The sequence below is a fragment of the Schistocerca gregaria genome, chromosome X (genome assembly GCF_023897955.1).
Source record: "Schistocerca gregaria isolate iqSchGreg1 chromosome X, iqSchGreg1.2, whole genome shotgun sequence".
Taxonomy (NCBI): Eukaryota; Metazoa; Arthropoda; class Insecta; order Orthoptera; family Acrididae; genus Schistocerca; species Schistocerca gregaria.
In genome coordinates, this window is record NC_064931.1 from 429,996,453 (window position 1) to 430,020,112 (window position 23,660).

General features: G+C 47.9%; 1 protein-coding gene across 1 annotated transcript in view; it reads left to right on the plus strand.

Annotated features, from left to right (window-relative positions):
• The first annotated feature begins 2,235 nt into the window (after nt 1–2,235).
• LOC126298122 (uncharacterized) overlaps nt 2,236–23,660 on the plus strand; it is a 44,140-nt gene continuing 22,715 nt past the window's right edge. The window contains exon 1 of the mRNA XM_049989440.1: nt 2,236–3,259. Coding sequence (XP_049845397.1) covers nt 2,236–3,259 — 1,024 coding nt within the window. The remainder of the gene's footprint in view (nt 3,260–23,660) is intronic.

Here is a 23,660-nt window from a genome sequence, read left to right on the forward strand (position 1 = left end):
AATGATTGAATTAGAGTATACAGTGGCGCTTGGTGAGTTTTCACTTCTAATGATGCTATGTGGTTTTGTCTACTGGGTTCCAAAATCAGACCTAGCTTACGCGTTATCTCACTCAGTGCTTTCTGTAATCCCGACGAGTACTGTTCAGGGGACAAAAGGTTTGCACTCAGTTGACCATGCTACGCGTAATGTATGGTTTCTTGCAAGTCTGACGCTATAACCGTATGTTCGATACGCTATCCGTTAATGCTTGTAACAGCCTTGTCACTATAATTCCCTTGTCCAATACTTTTACCCGTACTTGCAGTACTCTTAAATTCCGATTAATCGTGTCTTCCGTTCCCCTAGCATAACCCATTACTCTACTCGTTAATTTCCTTAACAATCGTGTGTTTTTAAGCACTTCACTCGTCATATTCACCGTTTGTAACAAACCATTTTTCTGCTACCTTACTTCCCTCTGCCAATATTTTTTACCGCTCTGACTCCAGTCCCTTTTTCTTGTCATCGACGTATCGCAGCTTGTGGACAGAAACAAATATCACCGTTCCTCCTTCCTTAGAAGGTTGCTGCCACTAGCAAACCCATTCACATAGAACAAATTAGCGGAAAAGATTTACACTAACGTAGCTTATTCACTGCAAGCATATGAACAAAAGAGATCCTTGACAAACACATCTCATCTTGATCTTAACCAGTACGATTCTTTGTAAGCAAGCTCAATCACATCTTCTTCTCTCTTCCTTCGACTTCTCCTCAAATTCTTCTCTGACTGCCTCCTTGAAACTCCCATAATCGACTCTGGACAGCCTCGAAAATGTCGTAGACGTCCAACATGTGCTGTTGTCGTTCTTACAGGCAATTGAAGCGTCACATTGACTGGCGAAGTAGTAGCCACCACCTGGTGAAGTCTCTGATACCTTGTGATAAAGTTTTCCATCTCACCTTTCGGCGTGTGTGGAATGGATAACATCATCCACACTGTCCAACTTCATGTTGTGGTAGTCCTGCCGGATGACTCACTAATTCCTCCTGTTTCTCTAACGACTTCTGTACTCGTTTCCACATTGCACGCCAGTACATGACGTAGTCGGTATCATGGAAGAACATAGTGTTCATTATTTTCTATCAAAACCCATTGCACGCTAATACCTGACGCAATAGTTATCATGGCAGGGCGGGTGAAGGATCAAGACTTCGCTCTGAGCGACTGGAGCTGTGACGGTGTCAAGAAGACCGGAAGAAGAAGAATGGCGTACTCCTTCCCAACAACATAAATGCCGTAACAGTAGGTCCATCCAGCTGCGGCAAGACAAATGTTCTGGATGGAGTCCACTATGAGCATGTATGTGTATTTTAAAAAACACTGTTTCAGCTCAAATACCAACTACCACAGGAGAGATTGCAGGGTGCAGATGGTGTAACACACACGACATTCAGTGAGAGCACTGATCTCCCTCTACCGGAAAAAGTAAAGCCAAATACAGTGTTCATATTTTACGGTGTTGCTATGGAAAACCAAGATCAAATTAGGCGATATTTCTGTTTTAGTCGCCATATGTTGATGTATTTTATCTGAGTCAGACGTATTCCAGAATCCCAAAACAGCCGGTGAGAGATAATGCAAACTTAATTATGGCATTCAAACTGCACAATCTGAATTTAAAACACATTTACCACGCTCATGTAGGAACCGAAATGTCGTTCAATGATGTTGCAAAGATATGTGCACATTGCTGAAATCAATCAGAGTATGGGTTTCTCGATATTGGTAAAACAAGGAAACTGAATAATGGCTGGTATAGACGGAACTTCCTGAAGTTCCTAAATATATAGCCATTCAAAGAGCTGAGTTCATCAATATACACACCACAGTGGATAAATTCGCGCGCATACCGGGAACTCAATTTGATAAGATGGGTGTGCATAGACAGAACATTCGCTTGTACATGGACCCGAAAATTCAAATTCTAGAAGGTAAGGTTGGAGGCGTACACAAGGAACCCAGTTCTCTAAATGATGAAGTTAATGCAATCGAAAAGGAAGTAAACGACTTAACTGAAGGGGAAATAGCCGTTATTGTGAAAGGGACACTGTATGAAATGGGCGATATGACTGAAGGGAAAATAGCTGTTACCGAGAGGAGTGAGGAGCATAAGAAGAACAAGAGACGATATATAAAACTTCACGCTGCACAGAAGTCCGATTTACACTCGCACGCGATTCCGAGTTGCGATGTCGAGGCGGAAGGACGTGTTTGACGGTAGAGCGAAGGGTGTGGCGGATCGCTGTCCGGCGGGGTCAGCTCAGGCGACTGAGTTGCTCCCGTCGGCGGCCCCATCCGGCCCCCCACTTATGACGAACCGGCGCCGACAACCTGACGATGACTTGGATGTTTCTTCTGATCACTTTTCTCGCTCCCAGGAGCGCATGCTCGTTCGCATGCACAAGCTTGCGCATGGGGGTGACTACCCCGGTCGTGCGGAAGACGTAGCTGCCGTGCTTGCTTACTGCAATATCCGGAAGGCTGCTGCACTGCCGGGCACGGGGCGACAGGAGGCAGTTGAGCCGGTGGGGGCCTCGCCAGGTGCGTTGTCTGCGTCCCTGGCGACGGCGGTCTCACTGGGTGCGCCACGAGGGCCGGCCATGCAAGAGGTTGGTTCTCTCGTGGCTGCTCCTACGGCCCTGCAACAGCAAGAACCCGTTGCCACGCCAGTTACTGCCCCGCCCTGCGCGAAGTGCACTACCGCGGTCTGGGCGGGTGCAAAGCCAGCTGAAGAGGCCGCCGTGATTGCCGGCGACGACGACTTACCAGACGCTAATCTTGCGGAGGCTATTGCTGACGCCGACCGACGTGACGCTGACGATGCTCGTGCGCTCCGGAAGCGCCGTGCAGACGCGGCTGACGACTCCAATGTCCGCTCCCAAGCCTCCCACACTGCTCGGCCGCGGAAGAAAGCCCCTAAGGCCTCCCGACCCGCTGCTGCCGCCGCGGCCCAGGTGGTCGCGACGGCGATGCGCACGAGGGGGCAGCAGCCCTCCACAGGGCCTCCTGCCGTGCGCCTCCCCGATGAGGACGGGTTCATCACCCCTGCCAGGCGGCACACGGCGCGGGCAGCTGTCCTACAGCCTGCGCAGCCACTGCCGACTGCCAACGCCTTCCAGGACGCGTCTGTTGACGTCGCGGATGACGCTGGGGTTCCGCCCCGGAAAGCGACGCCGCGACCCCCGCCGATTGTGGTCCAATGGGACGGCCCTTGTAAACCGTTCGAGCAGAAGATCGCTCGGGCGGCGCCCACTGCCAGTGTCAGGACTGCTGGAACTGACCTTTACCGTCTCTCCATGACCAGTATCGAGGACTACCGTGCAGTCATGGATGTCATCTGCAAAGATGGCCTCCATTGCTACACACATCCGTCAGAGCCGCTCAAGCTGTTGAAGGTGGTGTTCCGCCGCCTCCCACTACAGTTTGGGGCGGATTACCTACGTGAAGAACTAGAGGACATGGGCTTCGGCATCCGCCACACGGGCCTCATGAACTCCCCGCGCACCCACCGCCCCATGCCGCTGTACCAGGTCGTTCTTGTCGACAACATTGCAAATCGCAAGATCTTTCAGGTGCGGCGGGTTGGGCATGTCGATGTCGAAGTGGAGCCACTGCGAGCCAAAGGCAGGAGGGCCCAGTGCTTCTCTTGCCAACGGCTCGACCATGTGTCCCGCTACTGTTCGATGCCTCCCCGCTGCGTCAAGTGCGGAGCCCAGCATCAGAGCAAGGAATGCTCGCTCAAACGTGAGGATAAACCGACGTGCTGCAATTGCAGTGGCGCGCACGTCGCGAGCTACCTTGGATGTCCGGCTTTCCAGCGTGGCCGCCATCAGCACCGTGGCCTGGCTGCCCCTTCCCGCAAGGTGCAGCCTGGCACCAGCTTCGCTGATGCCGCTAAGGGGGGAGCGCCCAACCCTTCCCCTCCGCGGCCTGCTGCCTCCGTTAGTGATGCGCCGCAGCGGCCTGCCTCTTCCGCAGCGGCTGCTGACCCTGCACCCACGCCTGCCTCTCCCGCTGCCGCTCCCCGCCGGCGCCGACGACGCCCGCGGCGTATTGCCCCCGCGACGGCTCGTCCGGCCGCTGGTGCCCCTCTGGAGCGGCGGCGGCCTGACCCCCAGGCTGTGCCCCCGCCGACACCGCCTCCTGCGGTTCCACCGCCACCTGCTGTTCCTGCTTTGGAGGCCGCCCCAGAGGCCCCAACGGCTCCCGATGCCGCTGAGCTCCGTACGCTACTGCGTTCGTTGAGCCGGCTGCTTGAGCAGCTCCCGGTGCTCGTCACCGCCGTCACGTCTGCCCTCCAGGCCGGCGTTGTTCCTGCTGACCGCCATGGATAATGAGCACATCCATGGGCTCACGGTGTGCGGTTTCAACGCACGCGGTTTGGTTCCCCAACAAGGGGAATTCCGCCAATTCCTCCGCGATGAGGCGATCGACGTCTGTCTCGTCTGCGAGACGTTTCTGAAGCCTGGTGTGGCCGTCGGGGTGGCGAACTATCGCTGCTACCGCACCGACCGGCCCATCCATGGCGGAGGCACCGCCATCTATGTGAAGGCTTCGCTAAAGCACCATGAAGTCCTGATGCCACCTCTTGCTACGGTGGAGGCCACTGGGGTGGCTGTCTCCACCACGGCGGGGGTCATTACCTTCACCGCCGTCTACAGGCCACCGAGAGGCCATCTCCTGGAGGCCGACCTTGATGCCCTGCTGACGCTGCGTGGGAAGCTGTTCATTGCGGGCGACCTGAACGCCAAGAGCCCACAATGGAACTCTCGCGTCACCGTCAGTGGGCGGCGCCTTCTCCGCATCACTCAGCGTCATGGCGCTGTCGTCCTCGGTCCGTTTGACCACACCTTCTTCCCCAACAGAGGCCAGTCCGACGTGCTCGACGTCGCGGTCCTAAAGGGCGTTGGGCACTTTACGTCGGCTACCGTCCGCTGTGCCCTGTCGTCCGACCACCTTCCGGTTGTCTACGACATGGACATCGTCGGCGCCTCCCTTCCGCCTGGCCGTCGTACCTTCCGCGGCATTGACGAGGCCCGTTTTCGAGATGAACTGCTCGGTCGCTTCGTCGATGCCCCAGATCCATCCCTGGTTGGGGCCGATGCTGCGCTGGCCTTTTTTACGCGGCACACTCTCAGCGCTGCTGCTGCTGCGTCTCCCCGTCAGCTGAGGCGGCCTCGTGAGATGTCCCGGCAGCTTCCGCCGCACATCTTGGAGGCTATTACCGCCAAAAACCGTCTCTTCCGTGAGTGGCAGCTGACTCGCCAGCCTGCGACCAAGCGTCGCCTCAGTCGGGCACGGCGTGAAATCCGGGCCGCTATCGACCAACACCGGAACCGTGACTGGGCTGGCCTTGTGGCCACCCTCACCACGACTGATGGGAGTGCCTGGCGGACCGCCAAGCGATTCCTCCGCCGCCATCAGCCGGTTCCTCCGCTCCACGTCGGCGGCGAGGTTGTCTGTGCCCCGGACGCCAAGGCCAACGCCCTCGCCGACGTGTTCGCCGACAACTTCCGCCCGATCGCGGACGTCCTGGATGCCGACCATGTCCGTCTCGTGGAAGACCGCCTCCCGGTTTTCCTCGCCGCCAGGGCTCCTGACGATGTGATCCCACCCATCACCGCCGCTGAGGTTGAATTCCAGTGCCGCCGCCTCAACCCCAAGAAGGCGGGTGGCTCCGATGGTGTCACGAACCGCCTCCTGCAGCTATTGCCACCGGCGATCCATCACTCACTGCCGGACACTTTCAACTGTGTTCTCCGCTCCAGGATCTTCCCTTCCGCGTGGAAGTGGTGGCTATCCCGAAGGCTGGCAAGGATCCGCGTCGGGTGGAGCACTACCGGCCGATCAGCCTGCTCGCGTCTCTCTCCAAGATCTTTGAGAGGCTATACCTGGAGCGGCTGTGGCGCCACGTCACTGCCGAAGGGCTCCTTCCTGCGGAACAGTTCGGATTCCGGCGGGGCCACTCGACCACGCAGCAACTCTTACGCCTGGTGGAACAGGCGATGCGGGCGCTGGAGTCGAGGGAGTACCTTGGGGCGGTACTCCTCGACGTCTACAAGGCGTTCGACTGCGTGTGGCACGAGGGCCTCGTGTACAAACTCCTTGTGCATGGGGTCCCGACGTCACACGCCCTTCTGCTGCGGTCCTACCTCGCAGGCCGCACCTTCCACGTCCGGGCCGGCGGCGGCACCTCCACTGATCGGCCAATTCGTGCGGGGGTACCGCAGGGGTCCGTTCTCGGCCCCCTGCTGTACACCTTGTACACCGCTGACGCTCCGCGGGTGGCGCGCGTGGAGTTGGCTCTTTATGCCGACGACACTGCGCTGTTCACCCGCAGTATGAACGTGGTCGCGATGTGCCGCCGGCTCCAACTGGCGTGCGATGTCCTGAGGACGTGGTCGACCAAGTGGCGCCTCAAGTTTAACGCCGCCAAGAGCCAGGCGGTCGTTTTCACTCGGAGACGGTTGCCTCCAGACCTGCCGCCTGTCTCGATCTCGGGAGGCCCCATCCCGTGGTCACCGACCGGCACATACCTCGGTGTGACGCTTGACAGGCATCTCACCTGGCTGCCACACATCCGCGACATCAGGGGGCGGGCGACTGGGCGTCTCCGGGCGCTCTACCCGCTGCTGAACCCCTCATCCACGCTCCCCCCTCGGCATGGCCTGACCGTGTACTTGGCCCTCATCCGGCCGGTACTCGAGTACGCCGCTGTTGTGTGGGGGAATGCCGCCCCATCGCACGTTGCGATGCTCCAGCGTGTTCAGAATCGGGCGCTGCGGCTCGCTCTCCACAAGCCGCCTCGTTACTCAACAAGGCTCCTTCATGAGGAAGCTGGCGTCCCGTTGCTGCGGTATCGCTTCAGGCAGTCCGCCAGGGTGTTCTATGCCTCTGCAGAACACTCTGGCAGACGTCTTATCCGTGGACTGGGTCACCAAGTCCACCGCAGGCCCACCACGCGTTGGCCTGATCTGCTGCGGGAGTAGTTTCTCCCGCAGCCTCTATGACGCTTTTGACGCAGCGTCCGCCCCCACGCGGCCGCTCCCATAGGCCAATCCTACGCGTGAGGCCCCACTATAGTTCTAGAGGTCCACACAGGAACAGCAGCTTCGCTGCTTAGCCTGTCTCCCTCCTGGTAGATTTATCCAGAGAATTGCAGTGCAGTGCAGTGCAGAGAAGTCCGATTAGTATACAACTAGATGTCGACTAAGCACAAAGTCATTGGACACGGAAGGCCGTTCGCGAGAAGTTACTGTTTCTGAGGTTAGGGCACTTAAAGCGGGAGCAGACACTGTGAGAAACCCTTGAACTAGATAATGAATCTCTCGATGAATTCTCAGCGAAATTCCACTACGACGACGCTATTACCGATTTCATTAACCATCACAGTGACGCTAGGATAGACAAACATTTGGTGTCAGTGGTGAAAAACCGTAGATGTGGGGGACGCAGCTTATAACTTTAAATGAAAAAACAATACAGATCAGTGACAAATAGTTTCAAAGAACACCTGGTCTACTGGGCCTTATTTTCTTAAGACTCAAAATAACTGTAAATTATTCGCCTAAATACCTGGAAATGTATCGTGATCTGCATAAGAATGGAAAAAGCCGAATCAATGTGAAATACACATGCGTTATAAAATATATATTGGGTGGAGAAAGAAATAGCAGTGGTGATGGTATTTACATTCAGCATAAAAGAGTGAGCAATCGACTCCCGCAATACGACGACCCCAATGAATAAATAGACCGCCTACAAGTCCTCATAGCATCAGGTGCCGCTGATAATACAGCTCATTCGAATGAAGCAGTTTCAGTAATTTCTGACCTCAAAGAGAGAGGTATCATCGCATAAGATATACGTATTGTATACTGTAGACTCAGCAGTATTGGGGTTGCAATGCGGCAACTACGTATCCCAGCCCCTAGACAACGAAAACTGCCAAAACTTTTAATATTTCAACTCTGAGTCGGAGGGTGCGTATTTAATTTGAAAGCCCGCAATTGGAGGCTCGTCCAGTAATTGTGTCCTTCAAAGTGGTAATTCCTTTGCTCTATGTTATTCAGCATACTATGCGAAATGTAAAAACCTTTGCAAAACCAATAGAGATTTCTGTAGAGTGAACGTCTCACAAAACACCGTGTGATATCGTTTTTTTTCCACAAGTAGGTTTCTGCAGATAGTGAAATTACGCAGTAATTTTTCACAATTAACACATGCTATCGATAGAGGTAATAATCTATCACGTAAAAGGCAATTTGTGTGTGGGCTCAGAGCCTAAATAAGTTGAGTGCAGGGAACAGTAGCAGTCAGAGCGTTTAACAGACAGCGATATTGGATACGGTTGGAATACGCGGTAACGGGTGGCAGCTATGGTTACATCAGTCGACTTCTCCAGGGCTGACGCACCTCAACATCAGTACCACGGCAGCTACTTCGAGTACTCCAGGGCAGTCTTCAATGTCGATTTTCACTACAACCGACGGCGTCGCCATGGCAGAGGGAACCATATCAGATCATACAAGTGCCTGCGCAAATATTCAGAGAGTGTCTGTTACTGAAGTTCAAGCACCACTTTTAGATCTCGCAGATATTACGTGTAATTCTGAAAACGATAGTGAGACAGTTAGTCCGAAATCAGAGCGCAAAAGTGTAAGGAATTCAGGCAAGGCGAATGAATGTGAGGGAAATATGATGTCTCAACTAATGTAAATGATCCAGGGAATGGCAAATAATATCGGTGCAGTTCGAACAGAAATGGGTACATTGCGAACAGATATGGGCACATTGCAAACAGTTACAGATACAATTCTGAGTGATGTGGATACAATGCGAATTGAAATAGGTTCCGCTGTGAAACAGAAAGTTGAAAAAATTATGGGTAACCTTGAAAAAGCAATTGATGATAAATTAAAATGTGTGCAAGTGGATATGGAGAAAATTACAGAAGAAGTTGTAATAGTAAAATCTGAAATCGAATCAGTGGAAAAAGGTCTTGGGAAAAAATGGATAAGATACAGACGGAACTTGGGGACAAGGTAAGCGACTGTACAAAAGCGCAAGATGCTCATAAAAGCGATGTATGTTTAGCAATTACTGACATAGCCAATCGTGTAGGTGAGGGGGAGAACGAAGTGGGCAAAATTAAAGATAAAATGGAGTCCAGTATCACTAGTGAAAATGAATTAAAAAAACAAATGCAACAGATAAAAAGTGATTTAAATTCGTTAGCCTCCCAACAAGCCACTGCTGTCATAAATATCCCTTGGGAAAATACCGGATCTGTGAAATGTTACACAGATGACGGAAGATATCACTCAGTAAATTTCTTGGCTGCGTGTAGGGGCGTCTTTGTTCACTGCAAGTCGGATGGAGCGAAAATAAAATACGTTAAACGGCATTTGGAAGGAGACTCACAGTCTTAGGCAAATGTTAAATGTAGTTGGTGCCGATCGTACGAAGAGTTTGAAATGTGTTTCTTGAATAAATTTTGGAGCGAGGCAAAACAGATGAAGATCCAAAATGAATTCTTAAACGGGCCGAGTTACAGGTACGGTAATGGGATGATGAGAGATTTTTGCAAGTGCAAACTTGGTAAGCTTATGCTTGTGAAAAATCCGTTGGGGTATTTAACGGAAATCACCACATTCAAAATGCTATTACCTAAAGATTTGCTGTGGGATCTTGCCCATAGTCCATGTGATTACATGGACGAATTGCTAGAATGTAGAGAAAAAATTAGAGAGGGCTTTGAAGTTCAAACCTCAGAGTAAACCGGGTGGTAGTTATCAAAATGGGAGTCCAAATAATCACCACCAAAATTATAATCGTGAAAGAAATCAAAGAAGTTCTAAGGGAGATAGTAGCTGGAATGAGCAGAATGGTCGGAGAACGAACTGGGGTGATAACGGGACACAAGTAAAGAACGCAGATTTGACGGAGGAAATTCGAGCGAAGTGCAATCGCGTAACAACCAGTCGGAAAACTGATGTTCGCCACATCTCAGGTCCGAGGATGGCCATATGAACAGGCGATGAAATGGACTGGAGATACTGGTAATGCTAGAAATGTTGATAGGTTTGGAGAAAGGCAACAAATATGTAACACAGAGTATGTTAAAGAGGAAGGATATATAGGTGGCTCTTTCAATAAAAGCAGGCGTGAAAGTAGGGAGCATAGGTTTGTGAGAGATTTAAGTAAAAGTAATGGGAATAAAATTGCGGGGAATGATGTAAGTTATGAATGTGTAATGTGAATGTGATTCAGTGCTTCAAAAAGAAGTTAAAGAGGAGATGAATTTCGTGAAAGCAAATTGTGTGGAGAGTTCTGAAGAGGTATTAGAAAACAGTGGCATTTGCAGTAAGGATGGTGTTGTAGTAGCAAGTGAGTCGGCGAAAAGCGTCAATGTTAGTGAAGGCTGCGTAGCTTTGGTATCGCCATCTGCGAGTGAGGGTGATTGTGTTTCGGTGGAAAGCGTCAATGTTACTAAGGGAGGCTTAACATTGGCCTCGCCAGCAGTTGAAATTATAAATGTGTCGGTGGAGGTAGATGATTTCTGTTTAAAGGAACACAGTAAAGGTAATTTATGTAATGATGTAAAAGCTAATGGTATTGATACTTCGGTGGAAGGAATTTACGCCTTTCTAGTCACGAATGAAGGCGAAACGAAGCTTATTGATGAATGTGTGAATCTAAAACGTTTGTCAGAGTGGGAAAGTGAGAACATATGTAAAATAGAATTGGGGGTTAATCTGGATGAAAGGTGTGTAGAAATGGCAGTGTGTGCTGGAAAAATGGCTCTGAGCACTATGGGACTTAACATCTGTGGTCATCAGTCCCCTAGAACTTAGAACTACTTAAACCTCACTAACCTAAGGACATCACACACATCCATGCCCGAGGCAGGATTCGAACCTGCGACCGTAGAGGTCACGTGGTTCCAGACAAAAGCGCCTAGAACCGCACGGCCACACCGGCCGGCCACAGTGTGTGCTGATTTTTGTCCGATCACAACGGAATGTAGCTAGGCTGGAAGTCCCAAAATTGTACGACAAGGTAGCAGCAATTTAGAACATAAAGTGTTTAACAGTGAATTGAGGTGTAATTTTGTTGAAGCTGAAAGTGTAGATATTTAGGAGAGGAAAAACAGTAAAGTTGTGCATGGTGTGGGTAGTGAATCTGCGAAATGTGTGGAAGAACTAACAGAAAATTTAGAGAGGGCTGAAGTAAATAATGTGGATGGCGACAGTTTGTGTAATGAATTTCGTAAAAGTTGGTATATGAAGGAGGAGTGTGATTCTAGTGAGACTGATTGGCAATGGTGCAGTAGAACGTTACAGTCGTTGCTGCCACATATGTGGAAATGAGAGAAGTTTAAAATTGTTAAGTGTATATATAGAAAGGCAGAAGTGAAAAGCTGTTCTAATGTGCAATTGTTAGTAGTGATTTTGGAGGGATAATTTACATATTTACTCGGGGATTCATTAGTAATTTGTTAGTTTATTGTGGCACTGTATGTGTGCAAAGGGGGAAGTTTATCCACTGAGGGTGGGTGGAGGTCAGTGACCTCTTGGATTTAAGTAAAATGTGTATTGGTTTATGCTTTGTATAAGAGTGTGGCAAAGAATTTAGTGATCAGTTTGAAAGGCATTAAAATTGTAATTCTATGTGCACGCATTTTTTGGTGTGTGGAGGTAGGAAGGACTTATTAAAGTCAATTAAATAGAACTTACAGGAATTTGAGGTTACTGCGATTCAATCGTTTTCCTTGTGACCGGAACCGCTCTGCTGCTACGGTCGCAAGTTCGAATCCTTCCTCGGGCATGGATGTGTGTGATATCCTTAGGTTAGTTAGGTTTAAGTAGTTCTAAGTTCTAGGGGACTGATGACCTACGAAGTTAAGTCCCATAGTGCTCAGAGCCATTTGATCCACCTGAGCATGCACATTACCGTTATTTGCACGACGATTCTGATGGTGTAATCAAATTTTCAATATCTTTATTAGTTTAAAGTTTAGTATCTGACGGTAAATTATACAAGTAACACCCAGCAACGAATTTCCAAAATCTGAACAGTTGTTACTATTTCTTTGATCTACATGTCCTTAGAAAGCTATTAGTGTAAACCTAAATTGGTATGAATTACAGGCATGTAACTTAAGTAGTACATGAGTTACTGGAGGTCAAAGTGGTCGATTACTATCGATCGCGTCATGCCATAAGTGCTCCACAGTTACATTAAAAAACGGTAGCAACATGCTTACAAATATATGTTATTCATCTATGTCTTTGTTTATTTCAGATATACAAGGTGTTACAAAAAGATACGGCCAAACTTTCAGGAAATATTCCTCACACACAAATAAAGAAATGATGTTATGTGGACATGTGTCCGGAAACGCTTAATTTCCATGTTAGAGCTCATTTTAGTTTCGTCAGTATGTACTGTGCTTCATCGATTCACCGTCATTTGGCCTAATTGAAGGAAGGTAATGTTGACTTCGGTACTTGTGTTGACATGCGACTCATTGCTCTACAGTATGTGAAGCACATCAGTACGTAGCATCAACAGGTTAGTGTTCATCACAAACGTGACTTTGCAGTCAGAGCAGTGTTTACAAATGCGGAGTTGGCAGATGCCCATTTGATGTATGGATTAGCACGGGGCAATAGCCGTGGCGCGGTACGTTTGTATCGAGACAGATTTCCAGAACGTAGGTGTCCCGACAGGAGGACGTTAGAAGCAATTGATCGGCGTCTTAGGGAGCACGAAACATTCCAGCCTATGACTCGCGACTGGGGAAGACCTAGAACGACGAGGACACCTGCACTGGACGAGGTAATTCTTCGCGCAGTTGACGATAACCCTAATGTCAGCGTCAGAGAAGTTGCTGCTGTACAAGGTAACGTTGACCACGTCACTGTATGGAGTGTGCTACGGGAGAACCAATTGTTTCCGTACCATATACAGCGTGTGCAGGCACTGTCAGCAGCTGATTGGCCTCCACGGGTACACTTCTGCGAATGGTTCAGCCAACAATGTGTCAATCCTCAATTCAGTGCAAATGTTCTCTTTACGGATGAGGCTTCATTCCAAAGTGATCAAATTGTAAATTTTCACAATCAACATGTGTGGACTGACGAGAATCCGCACGCAATTGTGCAATCACGTCATCAACACAGATTTTCTGAGAACGTTTGAGCAGGCATTGTTGTTGATGTTTTGATTGGGCCCCATGTTCTTCAACCTACGCTCAATGGAGCACGTTATCATGATTTCATACGGGATACTCTACCTGTGCTGCTAGAACATGTGCCTTTACAAGTACGACACAACATTTGGTTCATGCACGATGGAGCTCCTGCACATTTCAGTCGAAGTGTTCGTACGCTTCTCAACAGCAGATTCGGTGACCGATGGATTGGTAGAGGCGGACCAACTCCATGGCCTCCACGCTCTCCTGACCTCAACTCACTTGACTTTCATTTATGGGGGCATTTGAAAGCTCTTGTCTACGCAACCCCTGTACCAAATGTAGAGACTCTTCGGGCTCGTATTGTGGACGGCTGTGATGAAATACGCCATTCTCCAGGGCTGCATCAGCGCATCAGGGATTCCATGCCACGGAGAGTGGATGCATGTATCCTCGCTAACGGAGGACATTTTGAACATTTCCTGTAACAAAGTGTTTGAAGTCACGCTGGTACGTTCTGTTGCTGTGTGTTTCCATTCCATGTTTAATGTGATTTGAAGAGAAGTGATAAAGTGAGCTCTAACATGGAAAGTAAGCGTTTCCGGACACATGTCCACATAATATAGTTTTCTTTCTTTGTTTGTGAGGAATGTTTGCTGGAAGTTTGGCCGTACCTTTTTGTAACACCCTGTATACTATTCATGAAGAAATTGGTTAAATACACTCCTGGAAATGGAAAAAAGAACACATTGACACCGGTGTGTCAGACCCACCATACTTGCTCCGGACACTGCGAGAGGGCTGTACAAGCAATGATCACACGCACGGCACAGCGGACACACCAGGAACCGCGGTGATGGCCGTCGAATGGCGCTAGCTGCGCAGCATTTGTGCACCGCCGCCGTCAGTGTCAGCCAGTTTGCCGTGGCATACGGAGCTCCATCGCAGTCTTTAACACTGGTAGCATGCCGCGACAGCGTGGACGTGAACCGTATGTGCAGTTGACGGACTTTGAGCGAGGGTGTTTAGTGGGTATGCGGGAGACCGGGTGGACGTACCGCCGAATTGCTCAACACGTGGGGCGTGAGGTCTCCACAGTACATCGATGTTGTCGCCAGTGGTCGGCGGAAGGTGCACGTGCCCGTCGACCTGGGACCTGACCGCAGCGACGCACGGATGCACGCCATACCGTAGGATCCTACGCAGTGCCGTAGGGGACCGCACCGCCATTTCCCAGCAAATTATGGACACTGTTGCTCCTGGGGTATCGGCGAGGACCATTCGCAACCGTCTCCATTAAGCTGGGCTACGGTCCCGCACACCGTTAGGCCGTCTTCCACTCACGCCACAACATCGTGCAGCCCGCCTCCAGTGGTGTCGCGACAGGCGTGAATGGAGGGACGAATGGAGACGTGTCGTCTTCAGCGATGAGAGTCGCTTCTGCCTTGGTGCCAATGATGGTCGTATGCGTGTTTGGCGCCGTGCAGGTGAGCGCCACAATCAGGACTGCATACGACCGAGGCACACAGGGCCAACACCCGGCATCATGGTGTGGGGAGCGATCTCCTACACTGGCCGTACACCTCTGGTGATCGTCGAGGGGACACTGAATAGTGCACGGTACATCCAAACCGTCATCGAACCCATCGTTCTACCTAGACCGGCAAGGGAACCTGCTGTTCCAATAGGACAATGCACGTCCGCATGTATCCCGTGCCACCCAACGTGCTCTAGAAGGTGTAAGTCAACTACCCTGGCCAGCAAGATCTCCGGATCTGTCCCCCACTGAGCATGTTTGGGACTGGATGAAGCGTCGTCTCACGCGGTCTGCGCGTCCAGCACGAACGCTGGTCCAACTGAGGCGCCAGGTGGAAATGGCATGGCAAGCCGTTCCACAGGACTACATCCAGCATCTCTACGATCGTCTCCATGGGAGAATAGCAGCCTGCATTGCTGCGAAAGGTGGATATACACTGTACTAGTGCCGACATTGTGCATGCTCTGTTGCGTGTGTCTATGTGCCTGTGGTTCTGTCAGTGTGATCATGTGATGTATCTGACCCCAGGAATGTGTCAATAAAGTTTCCCCTTCCTGGGACAATGAATTCACGGTGTTCTTATTTCAATTTCCAGGAGTGTATTTACTATGTTTTTAGAAAGCACAAAGACATTAGGCTATTGGCTACCTTTTGTTGCCATTCTTTTGATATATGTTTATTTAATTTGTTTATCTATTTAATAATGTGTGTTAGAGCAAGTTTATGGTCCAGCCGTAAGAATGTTTATTTATTTTCAAGTATTTAAATGTAAATCCAGTATATCGAATATGTTTCATTATGTTTGTGAGTGTGCGTTGGTATGAAGACATGGCGAGAGCGCTGTAGCCAATCACAGCGCTCATGAATGGGGAGAATGGATGGAAGCGAGTTTCCGGATAGGATACCGGGGAGTTCCGGCAGTGCGGCAATTCTGGACGGTAGGGCAAAGGACGGGAATGAGTGTTGGACGTGGACAGTACAGCGCGACGGACGCACAGTCGGTGGTGACTTGAAGCAGTTACAATCGGCGGAAAGACTTGGACAGTGCTGCAGTTTGTGTGTGGTCGCTGAGAATAGAAATTTTTCGGAGTGCCGACCTGTGTTCTTGTCCGTGACTTCTGCAGTGAAGACGTAGTGTGCTTTTAGAATTGAATATCTCGCGAGTTATGTTGTTGTTCACACCTAATTACGTGCAGTAGGAATCTCTTGTTTCCCTGTTATTCAACTTAAAATTTTTTTAATTGCTGGACCATCGACACCAGTAAGTGTTTTGCAGAAATATACCACATTCTCAAACGTACTTCTGCTATCGTACTCATCATTTAAAGTCGTTAAGATAGTACCTGCACATTTTATTTAATTGCAATCTTTCATTTATAAATTTATATGTTACATTAATAATTCGCAATTGCCGAGTGATAGGAACCTTCTACCATTCGATTCATGTGTCTATTCATATTGTGTACTGTAGACTCAGCAGTATTGGGCTTGTAATACGGCAACTATGAATCCCAGCCCCTAGACAACGAAAGCAGCCAAAATTTTTAATATTTCAACTCTGAGTCGGAGGGTGTGTAGTTTTTTTGAAAGCCTGCAAGCTACTGTATCTTACCACCTATGGCTGATGTCACCTGTGGCTATGGTGGCATGAACACAAGAAAAAACTATTTCATCCCCGTATTCTACTCTGTGGCATATCTACTACAAGAAATCTACTAATATCAAACACAGGCCTTAATTTTAGGAACATTTTTTAGGACTGTACATATGGAACGCAACATATTGTATGCAAGTGAATCATGGACTAGAGCAAAGCCAGAAAAGAACAGAATGGAAGCATTTGAGCTGTGGCGCTACAGAAGGATACTGAAAATTAAGTGGAGTGATAAGATAACAAATAATAAGGTTTCGCAGAATAAGTGAAGAATGGAACTGATGGAACGCAGTGACTAGGGGAACGAACAGAACGACTGAACACTTGTTAGAAAATTAGGGAGTAACTTCCGTGGTACGACGACTGTAGAGAGGCAAAAAATGTATGAGAAGACACAGATCAGAATGTATTCAAGAAACAATCGTGGACGTTGGGTAAAAGTGCTACTATGAGATGAAGAGGACGGCATAGGAGAGGAAGTCATGGCGGACCGCATCAAGACCAGTCAGAAGAATGATAAGGAAAAAAAGTGCAGTGTGACCTAGCACTTCTATTATTGTTCCACTACACAAAGATAAGCCCACCACACAAAAAATTAGTCACCCCCACGAAAAGCTTTATTTGCCGCTATGGACAAAGGCCTTCTCTGGGGTACTCGATTTCGTATGTCCGCTAGATGCAGTCCTTCGCAATGCTCGCGAATGAAACTGGTTGATATGAGTATTATTCATTGACAACACCGGTTTATGTCGTGTCTGAAACCATATACACTCCTGGAAATGGAAAAAAGAACACATTGACACCGGTGTGTCAGGCCCACCATACTTGCTCCGGACAGTGCGAGAGGGCTGTACAAGCAATGATCACACGCACGGCACAGCGGACACACCAGGAACCGTGGTGTTGGCCGTCGAATGGCGCTAGCTGTGCAGCATTTGTGCACCGCCGCCGTCAGTGTCAGCCAGTTTGCCGTGGCATACCGAGCTCCATCGCAGTCTTTAACACTGGTAGCATGCCGCGACAGCGTGGACGTGAACCGTATGTGCAGTTGACGGACTTTGAGCGAGGGCGTATAGTGGGCATGCGGGAGGCCGGGTGGACGTACCGCCGAATTGCTCAAAACGTGGGGCGTGAGGTCTCCACAGTACATCGATGTTGTCGCCAGTGGTCGGCGGAAGGTGCACGTGCCCGTCGACCTGGGACCTGACCGCAGCGACGCACGGATGCACGCCAAGACCGTAGGATCCTACGCAGTGCCGTAGGGGACCGCACCGCCACTTCCCGGCGAATTAGGGACACTGTTGCTCCTGGGGTATCGGCGAGGACCATTCGCAACCGTCTCCATGAAGCTGGGCTACGGTCCCGCACACCGTTAGGCCGTCTTCCGCTCACGCCCCAACATCGTGCAGCCCGCCTCCAGTGGTGTCGCGACAGGCGTGAATGGAGGGACGAATAGAGACGTGTCGTCTTCAGCGATGAGAGTCGCTTCTGCCTTGGTGCCAATGATGGTCGTATGCGTGTTTGGCGCCGTGCAGGTGAGCGCCACAATCAGGACTGCATACGACCGAGGCACACAGGGCCAACACCCGGCATCATGGTGTGGGGAGCGATCTCCTACACTGGCCGTACACCTCTGGTGATCGTCGAGGGGACACTGAATAGTGCACGGTACATCCAAACCGTCATCGACCCCATCGTTCTACCATTCCTAGACCGGCAAGGGAACTTGCTGTTCCAACAGGACAATGCATGTCCGCATGTGTCCCGTGCCACCCAACGTGCTCTGGAAGGTGTAAGTCAACTACCCTGGCCAGCAAGATCTCCGGATCTGTCCCCCATTGAGCATGTTTGGGACTGGATGAAGCGTCGTCTCACGCGGTCTGCTCGTCCAGCACGAACGCTGGTCCAACTGAGGTGCCAGGTGGAGATGGCATGGCAAGCCGTTCCACAGGACTACATCCAGCATCTCTACGATCGTCTCCATGGGAGAATAGCAGCCTGCATTGCTGCGAAAGGTGGATATACACTGTACTAGTGCCGACATTGTGCATGCTCTGTTGCCTGTGTCTATGTGCCTGTGGTTCTGTCAGTGTGATCATGTGATGTATCTGACCCCAGGAATGTGTCAACAAAATTTCCCCTTCCTGGGACAATGAATTCACTGTGTTCTTATTTCAATTTCCAGCAGTGTATCATTGACAAAGAGTGGTATGCGACTGCAGTCCTTGTCGTTTATTATCTTATAGAATGACTGCAGAATGTACACGCAAGGCTTTGAGTAGTACACTATTAGCTGCAGATTCGCTAGAACGGCCGCTTTGGTACACTAACAAATTCGTTAAGTCCCATAGTGCTGAGAGCCATTTGAACTAACAAATTTGGCAACTTCGGTCACAGTTTGGTCAAACGTACATCCAAACACGTTAGCTTGTTGCTGCTATTCTGTCGTGCATCTACGTAGAATCATTTTACTGTCTTCACTGTCCTAATACCATAAAAGAAGTAAAGCACGCGAAAGGGAATAGAAACGTCTAAAATTGCGATTGACATGAAGTGCAAAATGGTTAAGCGGGAATGGCTGTAGGACAAATGTAAGGATACAGAAGCCTATACCATATGGGATAGACAGACGCGCTACAGCAAAATTGTAGATATAGATATAGAGCAAAGAGAGGCAGCTGTATGAATATCAGCGTCTGAGATGAAAAACCAGTATTAAGCAAAGAAGGGAAAGCTGGAAGGTGGAAGTAGTATATGGAGCTGTATAAGAGAAATGAACTTGAAGGTGATATTACAGAAAAGGAAGCGGGCGTAGAGGTAAATGAAAATGAGTTGGGAGTACGATACTATGAGAAGAATTTGACAGATGACTAAAAATCCTAAGTCGAAATAACGCTGCTAGAGTACAGGTCATTCCGTCGGAACTACTAATATTCTTGGGAGAATAAGCAATTACAAAACTATTCCACTAGAGGAAAATGAAAATGAGTTGAGAGTACGATATTACAAGAAGAATTTGACAGATGACTAAAAATCCTGTAGCAATAACGCTCCTAGAGTACATGTCATTCCGTCGGAACTACTGATATTCTTGGGAGAAAACTACATTTATAGTATTTATATATATTTAGTGAAAGCTGTTGACAGTTTTGCTGGAATGCTCTATTTGAAATTCTGGAGATAGAAGGGGTAAAAGAAAGGGAAGGCAAAGCTGTCTACAGCATACACAGAAACCAAGCTCCAGTTGTAAGCGTCGAGGGGCATGACAAAGAAGGAGTGGTCGAGAAGTGAGTGAGACTGAGACAGGGTTCTAGCCTGTCCCCTACGTTACTCAATCTGTACATTGAGCAAACAGTAAAGGAAACCAAAGAAAAATTTGGATAAGGAATTTAAGTGTAGGGAGGAGAAATAAAATCTGTGAGGTTGTCAATGACTTTATAATTCTCTGAGAGACAACAAAGGCCATGGAAGAACAGTTGAATGGAAGGGACGGTGTCTTGAAAGGAGGATATAAGATGAACATCAACAAAAGCAAAACAAGACTAACCAAATGTAGTCGAAATAAATCAGGTGGTGCCGGAGGAAACCAAATATTAAAAGCAGTAGATGCGTTTTGCTATGTGGGAAGCAAAATAATTAAAGATGGGCGAAGTAGAGAGGCTATAAATGTAGACTGGAAATGGCACTACAAGAGACACGATCTGAGACATCAAGAGATCATCAATTTACTAATGGCATAGTGGCGTGGTGGGGGTTTGGGGGAGGGGGCGGAGGGGTAAGAGTTGTAGGGGAAGACGAAGATATGAACACAGTAAATTGGTTCAAAAGAATGTAGGTTTGAGTAGTTATTCGTAGTTAAAGAGGCTTGCATAGGATGAAGTAGCATAAAGAGCTGCATCAGACCACTTTTTTCGGACTGAATATGGTCGTCGTCGTTGGACTTGAGTAGGAAAGGCGGCAGAAGCAGAGGGATTTGATTTAAGGTGGATCGCAGCCTGCACAGAAGTGACCCCCTCACTATGATCTAGGGACCATACTCTGGGCCTCAAATGAAAAGAGACGTCCAGGTTCTAGTGCCGCTTCTGTAATGGCTGCGGCAGACTCGAAATACCACTGAGCTGTGCCCTCTCAACTAGTCCGTGTGACATGACCTCATCCGCCTCCACGACCGTTGAGAACCACAATAAGGAGGTTTCTCCACCGTCCGTTTTGCCGCTTTGTCAAAACCAAAGGACTGCTTCAACCGCCAGCTCCACCGTTCCGATGACGTTGTAAAGTGTGCGTTCAGGTACTTGTAGATTATCCGTGTGAAATATGTTTGTGCTTTCACTTTAAGCAGTAAGTAAAAGAATGATCGATCGCCATACAGTGGCACATATGACGTTTCTTGTCTCCAATGAAAGCAAGTCAAGTCATCAGCCAAAGCATTACTTCGGACTGAGATCGAAGTCAATCTAATCGTCACCTTTTCTACGACCTGGTAGCTGATGTATGGGATGCGAGTGCATAAAATTTACTTGAGCTCAGTCATAAAGTTAATGTTCGTTTTGGGTGCCCTAATAATTGTATGTCAGCAATCGCCACAGTTACATCGTATTGTTTTTCTATAAACGTCTAAGAAAGTGAAAAGGTGGGAGACATATAGGGATTTAACCTTCCGTGGACGTCCGGTTCATTATAGAAGGAAAAAAGCGAGACACGAATACTACATTTGATTCTAAAAGCAGCCTTTGCGGCGTACCAAGTCCTCATGGTGAAGAGAAACAGCCAGATATTGTCACGGGAGGAAAACTTCGAAATCAGCTTGAGTGGCCAGGTGAAAGCTGCCCTCAAAGGGACAGTGGGACGTAATTCCTTCGATTACATGGCGCCGAGCATCCGTGGAGAAGGCCATAACGGCTGGCTATAGTGATTCCTCTGTTGTCGCCAAAAATACCGTGTTAACTGCTGGAGTAAAAAATGGACAAATCGCAACGCAGGACTTGAACTATAAATATTCTGTTTACTATAAAGTAGGTTGTTAATTTCGTCATAAACAGGTAAAGTGGGGCAATGTTATAGCATGTCATGTGGGGAGATTTTTTTCTCTTGTGTGACAGCCAGATGAAATGAAATTAATACTAAAGGCTTGGGGGAAGTGTAGGGAGGAGCTTACCGCCGGCTAACTAATGCAATCACTGTCTGTGTAAGTCTGTCTGGAGACGAAGTATTCGGAAAGACATATGTTGCTGGGATCTCGAGGGAGCGAGCTGTGCAGAGAGAACGTCCTGCTTGAGTGGTGTGCAACATTAGTGAGATGTGGCACTTACATTACCTTCCACATTCACCGTGGCGTCTTCCTCATAACTATCAATTCATGGCTTTCTTAATTTCGAAGTAAGGGATTAGTGAAGGATGGAACGTGTGTTTCTTGACACCAGTCAGTCGTTTAGCTTTGTTAAGGGATTAGCCTAGTAGATAACTTCTGTATGTTTTTAACAGGATTTTAACGTGTGACTGCCTAAAGCAACTGCAAATGGGGCGTGCTTATAGCAATAAAAATGTAATTAACATGCTTATCATACATTCATATTCGGGTGGTTATCGAGTGTTGACCTTGGCGTTTTATTAATTCCTACTGATGTGCGTCTGCCATAGTACGATGTTGTGCACGTCTATTGTGCGAAAGGGCACAGATATGATAGTTTGTACAGGAAACATAGCCTGACCAGTTTCTTTATTTCCTCATACATGTCAACCCACAGCCAGGATTTTACTTACATTCCTTCATACACGAGGAATCTAGACTGGTTTTGCTGCGTAACCCTTTTATTTATTTCGTTATACCTTTGCTGACAATACACACTAGCTACGTAAAAATCGCCAAAAATGTGTTACTTTCATTGAAAGAAATAGAGGTGTTTTAATACCCTGTTAAGTTTATTTTATCAGCATCGTCACCGAATTATGATACTTACTTTATATGTTCAGTTTTGGAACAAATCCTCAGACCCTTCTAAAATAAGGTACACCACTCACACCTTCAATGGGGATAAATGTCTTAACAGTTCTGAAGACAGCTTCGAGTAACAAATCTTTAATAACATTTCTTTCTTGCTCTCAACATATGCCTTTCTTCCGTTGAAAAATCTGTATCAACAGACCACGAACTGCTTATCATCTCGTAGTCTTTCGCGTGCCTGAATAAGGTGTTGACCTCGACGTTGGAGGATTTTATACTTTGGTAATATGGTCGCATACCCTGAAGTATTTTATTGACAGTCTTCCTATTTAATTACTTAAATAAATATCACATGCTGACTAGAAACAAAACACTAATTTGAACTAAAATGGCTTGAAGAACTGACGTGGACAGTTATTACAAAATTCCATAACATGTGCAATTTTAGACAAAATGGATGTTTGAACACAAACTTGATAATCGATCATTGTCCTTATACACGATGTAAATTTCGGTAAGAAGTACCTGTTTATAAATAGATGTAAAGTGTTTAAAGGAAATATAACAAACTTTACTCAAAATGATAAAAATACTATTATCCTAGACAAGTGTCAAGATAATTCTCTAGTTTTATTTGATGACTTCATCCTAGAAATCAGAACAATGTTAAGGAGTACATTATCAGAGGAAAACACAAAGTAATCGATTGCTTTTATCTTGCACCGGTATACATCAAAATTCGCAGACAACTTATAAGAGATAAGCTGATTTTCTAGGATATTTTTAGTTGCAGTGATATCATTTAAAAGCACATCTATCAAGAAGTGGTTTGTGTGGATTAAAATTTTTATGAAATTGTAAAAATACTTTCAATATATATTTTAATATGCGTGGAATGTGGCATGGTCGATTTCTGAGAGAATCGGCATTTTGGACCCCATCAAGAGAAAGGCTACGAGAGGGACTCTACTAAGATACATTTTTGGGTCTGTTTAAACCAGAACTATTATAACAATCGTCTGACAGGTTTATTTTGTTATCATCTGATACTACAGTGTAAGTTCTATAGATTTTGGCAAATCTCTTGTGTAGCTACAGTCTGCTTGTATGATACCAGCAGAATTCAAACACGTACCCCACTCACACATTTATACTCAAGTTGGTTGTGACTTTAATTTACCCTCGACATGTTGGCGAAAATATATGTTTAATTCCGGAGGTACGCATAAAACATCACCCGAAATTGTCCTAAACACATTCTCAGAAAATTATTTCGAGCAGCTA